This window comes from Gobio gobio (assembly GCF_949357685.1).
Source record: "Gobio gobio genome assembly, chromosome: 5".
Lineage (NCBI taxonomy): Eukaryota > Metazoa > Chordata > Actinopteri > Cypriniformes > Gobionidae > Gobio > Gobio gobio.
Genome location: NC_137101.1, coordinates 56413038 through 56427323, shown reverse-complemented (window position 1 = coordinate 56427323; position 14286 = coordinate 56413038). Strand labels below are relative to the sequence as shown.

The 14286-nt window shown below is 42.0% G+C and overlaps 1 protein-coding gene across 1 annotated transcript; it reads left to right on the top strand.

Moving 5' to 3' along the window:
* The first annotated feature begins 1832 nt into the window (after positions 1-1832).
* LOC307126131 (uncharacterized protein) lies at positions 1833-8042 on the top strand. The gene is made up of 2 exons (XM_079816518.1): positions 1833-3563; positions 7639-8042. Exon 1 carries the CDS (start codon positions 2622-2624, stop codon positions 3558-3560), a length of 939 nt encoding a protein of 312 aa, XP_079672644.1. The 5' UTR covers positions 1833-2621; the 3' UTR covers positions 3561-3563; positions 7639-8042.
* Positions 8043-14286: the final 6244 nt, after the last annotated feature.

Genomic DNA, 14286 nt, shown 5'->3' with positions numbered 1-14286 from the left:
AAGCAAGCACACTGGTGTCGTGATTTACTATCTAACAGGGGACCGAGTCATTGTGTTTAACATAATCATTATTCAAAGAGGATCTGCAATTAATACATTAGAGAAATATTTCTGCTTGATTTAACTCTTAAAACTCAGTTATTGCTATAAAAACTCTAAATCTCCACAGTGTGTTTATGGCAAGAAATGACAACGCAAACACACTGGTGTCGTGATTTACTATCTAACAGGGGACCGAGTCATTGTGTTTAACATTATCATTATTCAAAGAGGATCTGCAATTAATACATTAGAGAACTATTTCTGCTTGATTTAACTCTTTAAACTCAGTTATTGCTATAAAAACTCTAAATCTCCACAGTGTGTTTATGGCAAGAAATGACAACGCAAACACACTGGTGTCGTGATTTACTATCTAACAGGGGACCGAGTCATTGTGTTTAACATAATCATTATTCAAAGAGGATCTGCAATTAATACATTAGAGAAATATTTCTGCTTGATTTAACTCTTAAAACTCAGTTATTGCTATAAAAACTCTAAATCTCCACAGTGTGTTTATGGCAAGAAATGACAACGCAAACACACTGGTGTCGTGATTTAATATCTAACAGGGGACCGAGTCATTGTGTTTAACATAATCATTATTCAAAGAGGATCTGCAATTAATACATTAGAGAAATATTTCTGCTTGATTTAACTCTTAAAACTCAGTTATTGCTATAAAAACTCTAAATCTCCACAGTGTGTTTATGGCAAGAAATGACAACACAAACACACTGCTGTCGTGATTTACTATCTAACAGGGGACCGAGTCATTGTGTTTAACATTATCATTATTTACTATATAAAGTGATGACCTGTGATTATTACCATAAATAACAATTTCTGCTTGTCCAGTCCTATATTTATTTATTTTTTTATTGGTGCAAGAAATCAAATCTCACTCTAAAAATCTCAAAAACAAATGACATTTTTGGGGATTTTAGAGAGCAGAAACTATGTTTTAATTAAAAATAAGTCACATATTGAAATACCTTTACTGTAAAAAAAAATCCAGGTCTCCAATTGAAAATTTTCTGTAAATTGATGCACTTTAATTCAATTAAAATTCAAGAAATTCAATTTGGCCAACTAAAAAATTTAGATGTGATCGGTCACTAGAAAATTTTCAATTGGAGACCTGATTTTTTTTTACAGTGTTGGTGTTCTCGAAAATAAGCTTAAATGAGTGGACGGATCATATACTGTAAGTATGAAGACACAACAGAGAATTAATTTCTTAAAGATAATTCTTAATTTTAAGAATGTTTTAATTTCTTAAATTCTTTTCTGTAATGTCCACAACATGGCTTTTTCTCCGTTGTGTGCTCATTGTGTTCCCTGATGCCTGTGTGAACATTATATAATAATATATATATATTAAATAATGAAGACAGACTTGACTGCCAGCTCTCTTCCCTTTCACACACTCAGCTCCATTGCAGGCTATGGAGGTCCCCTGTTGGATAGGTAGACATCGGTCAGGTCCCCTCTTGGCATGTTTAAAAAATTAAAAAATAAATGCTTATTTGAAGTTATATTCTGAAAAAAGACCTTAAAACAAAATTTTGTATCTAAGTTTTGTTTCTTTAAAATGACTAGAAACACAGGTCCCCTCTTGGTCAGTGTGGAGTGATGGTCCCCTGTTGGTAATATAGACGTGTATGTGTGTGTGTGTGTGTGTGTGTGTGTGTGTGTGTGTGTGTGTGTGTGTGTGAGAGTGTTGAGCTGAATAATGGCAGTGTCTGTCATGTGATCGTCAAAAACTCTCATTCGCTTCTTCTGCATCGAGCAGCAGTTCAGAGACGAGCGACCTTTGACCTTCCAATCCCACTGGATAATGACCTCTGTCAGTGTCCCTACTGTTCCTGAGAAACTGTAATCTCTGTCTTTGATCTGGTGTTTGTCCTATTGTGTGTAATTTGCTTCTTTGTTGTTTCTAATAACCATAAATAAATAAGGTAAGATAATAACTGTATGGTTATTATATTGTTGTCATTGAGTTGAGTTCAGTCTTGAGAGAGATTCACTGAAATCCTCTTTAAACTCATTATGAAGTTTCTGCCTCTAACTCCTCCTAGAGCTTTAACTCCACATCCTCCAAACTCGGCTCAGAGCGTCAGGCTGTTCTGACTCGGTGTGCTGTATCTCTTCAGACTGATCCGACTCACGCTTTTCCTAAAAATGACGATCACAACTCGGAAAAATCCCATTGACTTTCATTGACGGAATGATTACGCGCATGCGCGAGTTGTGAGCACGCTGTTGGTGTTTAGAGCTCCGTCGATTTGATTCATAATCCTTGATTTTCTCCTTAACACTCGCTTACAAACGAATATTTTCTACTATTTACAGCGTGTGAATATATCTCCGATACGATTCTCTATAAAAAACAATCGGATTGCCTTGATATGACTACTTATATCCGAACTTCCGCTACTAGCCGTAGCCCACTAGCATCGCACGCGTGGTAAACTTATTTATACCGGTAGCCGTAGCCCGCTAGCATCGCACGCGTGGTAAACTTATTTACACCCGTCACTGTACCGACAATTCGTCATCGTAGCACATCCGCTACAATGGCGAATAACTCGGATGTGTGTCTAATGTTACCTTTGAGTGCAGGCGAGGACACGTTCGAGCTGCATTCGGTGCAGTTGGAGTTGGAATCGGTGGAGAAGCAGATTCGCGACCTTCTAGACAGACAAGCCGTGCTGAGAGAGCGACGATCAGCGCTGGAAACATCACGCGCCGATGCGCACAAGTCAGTGGTTAATAACCTGTTGACTCCGAGCTCGTCTACTTCGTGTGCTTCTTTGCACAGGACACAAGCACCCAGGACGCGATCATCATCCCTGGTTTCGTTCACTCCGGCACCGACACAGCACCGGGGACCGTGGGTTTTTCCACAGCGGAAGACGCGAGCCAGGACCAGAGCTAGGACCTCTCCGCCCCTCCCGGTCTTCGAGATCTCCACCCGGAACCGCTTCTCCCCTCTTCGCGAGACGGAACGCGACGCTGTGGTCATCGGTACTTCCATCGTCCGGCATGTCCACGCTACCTCAGGTAAAGGCAAGGTAATCACTCACTGCTTTCCTGGTGCTCGTGTTCTCGATGTCGCTGCGCAGGTTCCCGAGATCCTGAACGGTAACGAGCGCATCGGAGCTGTCGTGTTGCACGCGGGAACGAACGACACCAGGCTGCGGCAGACGGAGGTTCTGAAGAAGGACTACAAGAGCCTGGTAGAGACGGTGCGCAGGACATCGCCTGAAGCAGCGATCATCGTGTCTGGACCCCTTCCCACGTACCGACTAGGATATGAAAAGTTCAGTAGATTATTTGCTCTAAATGAATGGTTAATATCATGGTGTAATGAACAGAAGCTGCTCTTTGTAAATAATTGGAATCTTTTCTGGGAGCGACCTAGGCTCTTCCATCCTGATGGCCTTCATCCCAGCAGAATCGGAGCGGCTCTTCTGTCGGACAACATCTCCAGGGCGTTACACACCACCATATGACTAGTAAGTCAAAGTCCAGATCACAGTCTTTCCTGTTCTAACTTAATTGACTTAAGTACCAATGTAGAACATTATATAGAAACTGTGTCTATTCCTCGTTTAGTGAGATCAAACATTCAATCTACTGTAAGATCCAGGAAAAATCTAATTGTGATTAAACCAGAAAATCTCAATATTAGTGAACAAAAACAATTTCTAAAACTAGGTCTTTTAAACATTAGATCGCTCACACCTAAGGCGGTTCTGGTAAATGAAATGGTCACAGATAATAGTTTCGATGTACTTTACTGTTGGGGTAACAGCTTAGGACCCAGGACCAGTAGTGAAAAAATGAAGACCAAGAGTCAGGAGTTAGATTAATTAAAGAAAAATTTACTGAAGAATAGTTTGCAGTTTCATCAGCAGAAGCCAGCTTCAAGTCTCACAAGGAGTTCATAGGCCGCGCTCCCTCTAACAGTCTCCCCGCCTCCGCCTAACGTACATACAATTTCTGAACAGTTATACTGTTTTCAAGGTCCAACCACGTCATTACTGTCATGTGGAATGATTCTGATTGGTTCTAACAACATGCAATGTAAGCAACTTTCCACACGTAAACAGATAGGAGCACATATCACTAAAAATGCGTAGATGCGTAGACTCGTTGTCGCCCAGTCCCAGATTTGGACTAGAATGACCTCGGAGGTCACAGAAAAGCGTCTCCAGGTCTGCCATCGTCTGCAGAAACTCCATCTCCAACACTGAATCTGCAAAGATCATACAACGCACATACACACAAAGCTCCAGAGAATAACAGCTTGCTCAAGGTTGAGAACATCTTAACTAACTATCAACAAGGCACTTCTCCAAACATGCTGATACTATCTTTTAGGACAGAAGTGAGTTTTATTCTTTTAGTAAGAAAAGAACATAAAAGAGGTACATTTCTCTGAGTCCCCAAAAAGTCACGTAGACCTGTAACCTATGTGGACATAAGGTCAATTTAGAATGACATATAGCTCAACACATGTAAAGAGGCCTCTTTGCTCCAAAAGTGTTTTACACCCCAAGGACAGTTGCCTGTCAGCACGCCTTGACACAGACATCAGAGAAGTAACTGTAGAATGTGGATGCACAAGCACACAGCAAATACACTAAAATCTCCAAAATCACTCATTAAATATAGAGAGGTTATAGGTGAACTGATTTATCAAATGTAGAAAATAGTTATAACTTGATTCTCATTGATTCTTATTTTAATACTGATCATAAAACCATTCTTGAAGGATGTGTCTGATGAAGAGACAGGTGATGTTGACCTTGACCCTTCACCTTACTGAAACCTGGCTTAAGCCAAATGATTATTTCGGTCTAAATGAGTCTACTCCGCCAGGATACTGTTATAAGCATGAGCCCCGTCTGATTGGTCGTGGCGGCGGTGTTGCAACAATCTATAGAGATATTCTTAATGTTACTCAGAAAACAGGTCACAGGTTTAATTCATTTGAAGTACTAGTGCTAAATGTTACGCTCTTAGATGTAAGAAAGAAATCCGTATTATCTCTAGCCTTGGCTACTGTGTATAGACCTCCAGGGCCCTATGCTGATTTCTTAAAAGAGTTTGCAGACTTTCTCTCAGATCTGTTAGTCAACGTCGATAAAGCATTAATTGTTGGAGATTTTAACATACACGTAGATAACACAAATGATGCATTAGGGGCTGCGTTTACAGATCTATTTAACTCCTTTTGGATCAAGCAAAACGTCACTGGTCCCACTCATCGTCTTAATCACACACTAGATTTAATTATATCACATGGAACCAACCCAACCGATATAGATATTATACCGCAAAGTGATGATGTCACTGACCATTACATGGTAACTTGCATACTGCGTACTGCTGAAATCTGTCATGTTGCGCCACGTTATCGACCATGCAGAACAATCATTCCAACCACTATAGATAGATTCTCAAATAGCTTACCTGATCTGTCTCAGCTGCTCAGTGAACCCAAACAAACAGATGAACTAGAGGAAATGACTAGCAGTATGAGCACCATTTTATCTAGCACATTAGAAATTGTTGCACCAATTAGATTAAAAAAGGTTAGAGAGAAAACTAAAGCACCGTGGTACAACAGTGCTAGAGCGTAAATGGAAACAAACTAATTTAGAGGTTTTTAGAATCGCGTGGAAAGATAGTATGTCACGTTATAAAAAGGCCCTAAAAGCAGCCAGGGCTGAGCATCTACGCAAACTAATAGAAAATAATCAAAATAACCCATGGTTTTTATTTAACACCATGAATTTCTTCATTGAGAAAATAGAAAGCATCTGAAACAAAATTGTAAATGTACAATCTTTAATGATGTCTTATGATTCAACCGCAATTATCGCCCCTCAAGAACTACTACACCGCTTTACAACTATAGGACAGGAAGAGCTAAATAAACTTATCATTGCATCTAAACCAACAACATGTTTATTAGATCCAATACCCACTAAACTACTGAAAGAGTTGTTATCTGTAGTGGAAGCGCCTCTTCTGAATATTATTAACTCGTCTTTATCTTTAGGTAATGTCCCAAGAATATTCAAGTTGGCAGTCATAAAACCTCTCATTAAGAAGCCACAATTAGATCATAATAACCTAGCAAATTACAGACCAATTTCAAATCTTCCATTTATGTCTAAAATACTAGAAAAAGTTGTGTCCACTCAATTGTGCTCTTTCTTGCAAGAAAATTATATGAAAAATTTCAATCAGGATTCAGGCCGCATCATAGCACAGAAACTGCGCTCGTTAAAATCACAAATGATTTACTTCTAGCTTCTGACCAAGGCTGTATCTCAATACTAGTTCTACTTGATCTTAGAGCTGCGTTCGATACTATAGATCATAAAATACTCTTAGATCGACTTCAAAATTATACTGGTGTTCAGGGACAGGCATTAAACTGGTTTAGATCGTACTTATCAGACCGCTACCATTTTGTCTGTCTAAATGGGGAAAAATCAAAGATGACGTCAGTAGACTATGGGGTGCCGCAAGGATCCGTGTTAGGCCCTCTGCTATTCTCAATATATATGCTGCCACTTGGTAATATTATAAGAAAACATGGAATTAATTTCCACTGTTATGCTGATGACACTCAATTATATATTTCATCACGACCGGATGAAAACGCTAAATTATCTAAACTGACAGCGTGTGTTGAAGATATTAAATACTGGATGACGTGTAATTTTCTGATATTAAATTCGGATAAAACGGAGGTATTACTTATTGGTCCAAAAAACTGCCCACAAAACCTCTCACAATACAACTTTACCTCGGAAGGATGTCCTGTAACTTTATCCACTACAGTAAAAGACCTGGGTGTTATATTATACCGCAACTTGTCATTCGAAAATCATATTTCATATGTTACAAGAACGGCATTTTTCCACCTTAGAAACATTGCAAAGCTACGTAACATGCTATCTATTTCTGATGCAGAAAAGTTAGTTCATGCATTCATGACCTCGAGATTAGATTACTGTAATGCTTTATTAGCTGGTTGTCCTGCATCCTCAATAAACAAACTACAGTTAGTCCAAAATGCAGCTGCTAGAGTTCTTACTAGGTCAAGAAAATGTGATTATATAACACCAATTTTATCATCTCTACACTGGTTACCTATTAAGTTCCGTATCGATTACAAAGTATTGCTACTGACCTATAAAGCCCTAAATGGTTTAGCTCCAGTGTATCTAACGGATCTTCTATCGCCCTACAATCCGGCGCGCTCTTTAAGGTCACTAAACTCTAGGCTTCTGGTCATTCCTAGGATATCTAAGTCCACTAAAGGAGGGAGGGCATTTTCACATTTAGCTCCTAAACTCTGGAATAGTCTTCCTGATATTGTTCAAGGTTCAGACTCGCTGTCCCAGTTTAAAACTAGATTAAAGACGCATCTCTTTAGCCAAGCATTCACATTATAATTACCTTTTATACTACAGTTAAATCGGATCAAAAGCATTAATATAATATTCTGAACAGCAGCTATGCTAATTATTTCCCATCTGCTTTTCTGTTGTTATCTCGGGACACTAGTCCACAGGTAAATAGTTTGTCAGCTCCAGTTTGTATCCAGCCTCTCATGGAGACTTCGGATGCCCCAACACCTGTGATGAGACGACTCCACGCCTGTGAAGAGACGACTCAACGCCAGCGTTGTTATGGCCTAAATTAATACACGATTGATTAACTTTTTCGAACATTTTTCTTTAACATTGTCTTTCTAACATTTTTACTGTACATTTATGAAATGCACTTTCTGTAAAGCTGCTTTGAAACAATGTGTATTGTGAAAGGCGCTATACAAATAAATTTGAATTGAATTGAATTGAATTGAATTGAACTTGCTGCTATTGCACTTCTGGTTAGACCTAAACTGCATTTCGTTGCCTTGTACTTGTACTTGTGTAATGACAATAAAGTTGAATCTAATCTAATCTAAATCAGGTTATATTAATGATTTTTAAAAAGTTATGGGGAAATTTCAACATAAAATATATTCTGACAGAATCTGTTCTGAGAGGAGCGTTTCTGACAGGAAAATTTATTTTCTGAAGTGATTTACACCTCAAATCAAGTTATATGAATGATTTTTTTTAAATTATGGGGAAATTTCAACATAAAATATATCCTGACAGAATCTGTTCTCAGAGGAGGGTTTCTGACAGGAAAATGTCATTTCTGAAGTGATTTTGACCTCAAATCAGGTTATATTAATGATTTTTAAAAAGTTATGGGGAAATTTCAATAATATAAAATATATTCTGACAGAATCTGTTCTGAGAGGAGGGTTTCTTACAGGAAAATGTATTTTCTGAAGAGATTTTGACCTCAAATCAAGTTATATTAATGATTTTTAAAAAGTTATGGGGAAATTTCAATAATATAAAATATATTCTGACAGAATCTGTTCTGAGAGGAGGGTTTCTGATGGGAAAAGGTGTTTTCTGAGGTGATTTTGACCTCAAATCAAGTTCTATGAATGATTTTTAAAAAGTAAGGGGGGCATTTCAATATTATAAAATATATTCTGACAGAATCTGTTCTGAGAGGAGGGTTTCTGACAGGAAAATGTATTTTCTGAAGGGATTTTGACCTCAAATCAAGGTACATTCATGATTTTTAAAAGGTAAGGGGGACATTTCAATATTATAAAATATATCCTGATACCTGTGAAGAGACGACTCAACTCCTGCGAGGACTTCAGATGACGCAGCTCTGCATCACACGCACTCATGCTCATCTCTATATACCCTTCATTAACAACATGTATTCTTATTTCTGTGCCATAGTTATTATATTGATTAATAATAGATAGTTAGCTAATCTGTGTGCTTTGTATATATGCATTTCTGAAATGCATAACATGTACAAATACATTTTTTCAATACTGTTAAGATGCTTTGAAACGATATGTATCGTGAAAAACGCTATACAAATAAATTTGAATTGAATTGAATAGAGAACACTTGATTGTTCACTGAGTCTTAGACCCTAATTTCCTATAGAAATAGATATATAGAAATACTAAAATCATTTATTTCAACATTTTTGATGTCATAAAGTGTTTCTGACTGCATCATACGTTAAAATGGTGACTGTAGTGACTTACATATTTCATGTTTGTGGCTGTGGGGGAACACTGGACTCGCTTAACATAAATGCCCGTTTTGAGAAGGTTTGCAGCGTCAAGATATTTTGGAGACACAAAGCCAATATCAGTGAAATTGGTTGCTGGTGGAAATGAAGTGACAGTGGCAATAAAGGCTGATAGAGCACTTTTCTTTTTTGTTGGAAGAAATAAACCTTCTCATCTGTTCACTCCCTGCCCTGTCTGTTCTTGGCCTTGACCACCAAATATTAAAAACTACAAAAGATACAAATCAATTGATAAAATGCACTTATTGTTTACATACATGTATTTACATTGTACTTATATTTAAAAAAAAGTACCTGCATGTAATTATAGCTGTAATTAAATTCTGTAATTAGCCTACATGTTGACCTTTCTCTTCCCTTTTAACCCACCCAGTCCCATACAACTAAATCTGCCCCTAACCACCCGTACCCCCACCTCAATAGAAAAAGTGTTTTGCAATACAATTTGAACACAACAATTTGCCTACAATGTACTTATTTTTTAGGTAAATGTAAATGTAATTTTTGATGTAAGTAGGCTACATAGTAGTTAAAGCTTAATATAAAATGGGACCAAAAAGTTTTTGTCGATCATATGGGAATTTTGTTGGTCAAAACTCAAACAAAATTGTGTCTGAGCAAACCGGGAGTGTTCACCCAGACAAATGAGTGTTGGATTCTGGATTGTCTATCTATGCCCACAAACAGACAAACATATACATTGAGTGGAAATGCTGTTTAAAATAAATGTGAAAAAGTAATAGTTTTACACAAGTAATCAAAAGTTCCCTTCCGTACACAGGTCAGTGTAGTTCATTTCTATAATTTTGTAGTGTAAAGTTGGAAGATTCCTTGTATCAGATCTGTGTATTAAAGCGCAAGCCTAGGCTCCTGCTCTCTATTCTGTTATGAATCAAATACAGAAAATCAATTGTGACATCACAGTAGACAATCAAGATGGAACTTTTAGAACGCTGCATTTCGAGATGGTCTCTCATATTTGTGTGCTCAAAACTTGCTTTGTGGGCACATCTTTTTTCCTTTTCTTCAACCGTTATCACTGAATTTTGATTTCTTGGCCACACATTTGCACAACGAAGAATTCAGCCAAGAGGAAAGTGCGGAAAAACATCTACAGATGCCAGAAGTCGACAACAAGTAAGTTTTTACAAATAACTATTTGGCAGATATGTTAGTTAAAAGTACACAACGTAACCTATAAAACTTTGACTGAGCAGCTTTATGCCCATAGCGCAATTTATACTACATTTGTGATTTTGTAAGAGAAAGAGCACGCGCAAAACGAGGCACTTCTGGCGGCTTCTCCAGCGGCCAGGGATTTCTCCTGCAGCACATGCCGCGGGACAATCAGATAAGCTGTCCAAAGCTCAAATTGATTTAATATCAAAATTGTGCAGCAGGAAACATTCATATTTAATAATAACGTTGCAAATTAATATTGAATAAACAGCATTTTTTATGAAGGCGTGGTATATTAATTATGCCGCTTCAGAGAAACAGTCTTATAAACATTTGCGTGATTTTATGCCGCTTCAGATTTGGTTTCTGTGGCGCTTTTTCTGTGTAAAGATGGCCATTTATAACTTGTGTAAAAGCCACATAAGGAAAAGCGTGCCATACTATATTTCTTCTTTTGTTTAATGCCGGTTTACGATTTTCGAATTCGATAAAATTATTATTAATAATCAAAATAAATCATGAATCTGTTAGTCTTGACCTGACTGGCAAGGCTACGATTCGACTTTACGCCTCAGCCAAACGCGAGCAGCGCCTGATGATGGATAGAAAGCGGCCGGGTCGAGCAGAAAGAGAGGGAAAGGGCAAAGAAACAGAAAGCTCTCCAAGAAGCAGCAGCGAAACGTTGCAAAACTACTGACCTGTTCAGGGCTTCAAGTGCAGGTCAGTTTCATCTGTAAATACTGTACATTTTTTTGTGTTAAATTATTATTGAACTGCTAGCGAATGTTAGAGGTAGCGCCCCTATTACTTACTATCACTTAAAATACTGTATGCCTATGCTAAAGGAGATTAATATTATTTAGTGTAAAGTTACTTTAGTAATTTAGCAGAAAATTATTCACAATTATATGGTAGGTACTGGGAGCAGGGAGACAGAAGTGATAGTGCAGACATCAACAAAAAATAATGCAATAACATTTTATTAGTATTTTTCTAAATAGATACAGTCAAAATGAAGTTTATTATTGAATACATGGTAACACTTTACGATAAGGTTGTATTAGTTAACATTAGTTAACCATGAACAACACCTCTGTTCAGCATTAGTTCATCTTTGTTAACGTTAGTTAATATAAATCCAGCTGTTCATGGTTTGTTCATGTTAGTTCACAGTGCATTAACTAATGTTAGCAAGATTTTAATAATGCATTAGTAAATGTTGAAATTAACAAAGATAAGTGCAGTTCATTATTAGTTCCCTTTCGTTCAGTCACTACGACGTAACGTTAGTGACTAACGAATGGGGGTTTCGCTTAGAAGCCTATCAACTTCGAGTTTTGAGAAAACGCCCAATGGCGTGCCAATGCCATGGGCATGCGGAATTTGCATACGTAACTCCGCCTCACTGCGTGAGTATATAAGGAAGTACGAGGCAATATCGCATTATGTTTCTGCTTTCGGAGCCAAGAGTACCTACCTCTTCACTCCTACAGCCTTCTGAGACTCTGTCAGCTTCTTCGAGACGAGCAGCTTTCCAGTCGGTGTTGGTGTGACGGCGCGTTCCAGTGATCGCATACTTCCTGCCTGCTGATCTGTGCAGTGGTCCGCCTGACAGCTGGTGTGTGTTTCCCTGGGCGCTTCGGCATCGACTGCGAGGCTTTCCTCTCACAAAAAGAGCTTGCGCGTGGCACGTCTTTTTCAAGACGGCTCGCCCGTGCACTTCCGGGTGCGATCGATTTTCCGCTGCTGTCTATGGACGCATTCACTGCTCGAGCGTGTTTGGGCTTCAGCACGTACGGGCAGTGTTTGCTGATGTGTCACGTTTCCATTGCGGGGGCGTGACCATCGCGATGTCGCGGTCGAGACTCAATGATCTCCGTGAGGAGAGAGAGTCCCCTCTGCCACACCCCAATCTACCGTCCCCGAGTGAGATGGTACTTTGGCTGGTGGCCAGGGTGACCTGAGGGCGGTGCTGTGGTATTAAGAACCCCGACGTTCATTCCTCGGGCCACGCCCCCCTCTTATACATCGCTTCCGTGAGTGTTGGATTGAATCTACGGCCCGTCTCTGACGCCCGTTCATTCAGTTCACGCTCCGGATAGCAGTGAGATGTCGATCGCCGCATCCCAAGGTGGGCTGGAGTCCTTTGGGGATGACGATTAGGTTGTGCTCCGCCTCCGGGTGTGTTAGCACTGCCTGATCTGACCTAAAGTTGACAGCCATGTTATCTCGGGCAGCCGCGAGTCTCGCGCTGGTGTGGAACTCCGCCCAGTCGCGGGTGCTCGTGGTTGCGCGATTGGTTTTTGGAGGCGGCACCCGACAGCTGTTGGGCCCCGCCCCCAATGCCTTTCGCTCCCGGGGTGCATGAGGAGATCACGCGGTCCCGGAAGTCCCCGTGCTTCCCGCGACCGTTTGGTGGCCTCCTCCGCCTTCTCTGCCCTTGATGGGGCCGCGGCCTAGGGTACACTGGGGCCCCCTCCCCCCCACTGTTGAACTCTCTGTTGCGCACTACGGTGTCCACAGAGGGCTTTGACGTGGCGTGGTGTGGCTGTCCTAAGCACCCCCCCCAAAGCCTGTGGGCTCGTCTACTTCGGTGGCGTGGTCCCGCAGAGCTACGGGCAGGCCGCCGCCCCTTTGCACATGCACAAGGGTGGAGCCGACCCAGGGCTCTTGATTGAGCTGCGTGCCGCAACTGACCCCGCCCCCGGGCGGTGAAGGTGGCCACACGCTCCCTGGGTCGGGCGATGTCCACAGCTGTGGTCCGGGAGAACACCGGGCCTTACCTGGTGATGTGGAGGACGTTGAGCGGGCCCGCCTCCTCAACTCACCCATATCCCAGGCTGGCCTCTTCGGCGGCGCGGCTGAGAACTGCGCCCAACAGTTCTCGGCCGCCCCAGAGCAGACTGAGGCTGTAACACGTACTGCCCCGGCGGCCAGCTGCTGCACCAGCCGCCGGCCCAGTCGTCTCAGTCCGCTCGCCGCCGAGGGCGCCCTCCCTCTTCCCGCCCGGCCCCAGCAGCAGCCTTCACCTGGGCCACGCCGTGGAGGTGGTTGAGGATGTCGCCCAGTCCGCTCCCCAGACTGGTTAAACGCCAGGATGGAGGTGGACAACTCAGAGATGGGTTCCAGTTCTTCCCAGGGGATGGTAGCAGGGCCTCTCCTTCCCCCGGTGGAGGGCCGGGGGAAAATCCTTCCGCTGCTGGCCCCCGGGCTAGCAGCGCTTGGGAAGAACTCATGTTCCTGTCTCTGAGCACCCAGAGACCGGTGATGACAGTGCGCGCCACCTTCGGGTCTCGCCACTCGCATCCCTCTCTGTCGCCAGCCCCCTGGCAGAGCAGACCCCAGTGGAACGCGAGTCCTTCCCTGGTCTCCTCTGTCAGGGCGCAGCCGTTAACCGTGCTCCGACCCCGGGACGCCCAACAGCCTCCCCTGTCCGCGCCGGTAACGCTGCCTCGCTGCCCCACCCAGGGTACGCCTACTGTCCGTATGACCCCGTTGGTGCAGTCTCTGGAAGCCTGGCTTCAGCTTCCGGGGCTGTCCCGCTGGGTTGCCCGGACCGTCAGGCTCGGCTACGCGATTCAGTTTGCGCAGGCTCCTCCCCGTTACAGGGGAGTCCGCTATACCATGACCGGGGCCCATGCCCCCGTCATGCGTGCGGAGATTGCCACTCTACTGGCGAAGGGTGCGATCGAGCCTGTCCCTCCAGCCGAAATGAGGTCGGGGTTCTACAGCCCCTACTTCATTGTACCCAAGAAAACCGGTGGGTTACGACCAATCCTGGACCTTCGCATCTTGAACCGATCCCTTCACCGGCTTCCGTTCAAGATGTTGACTGCGAAACGCCTT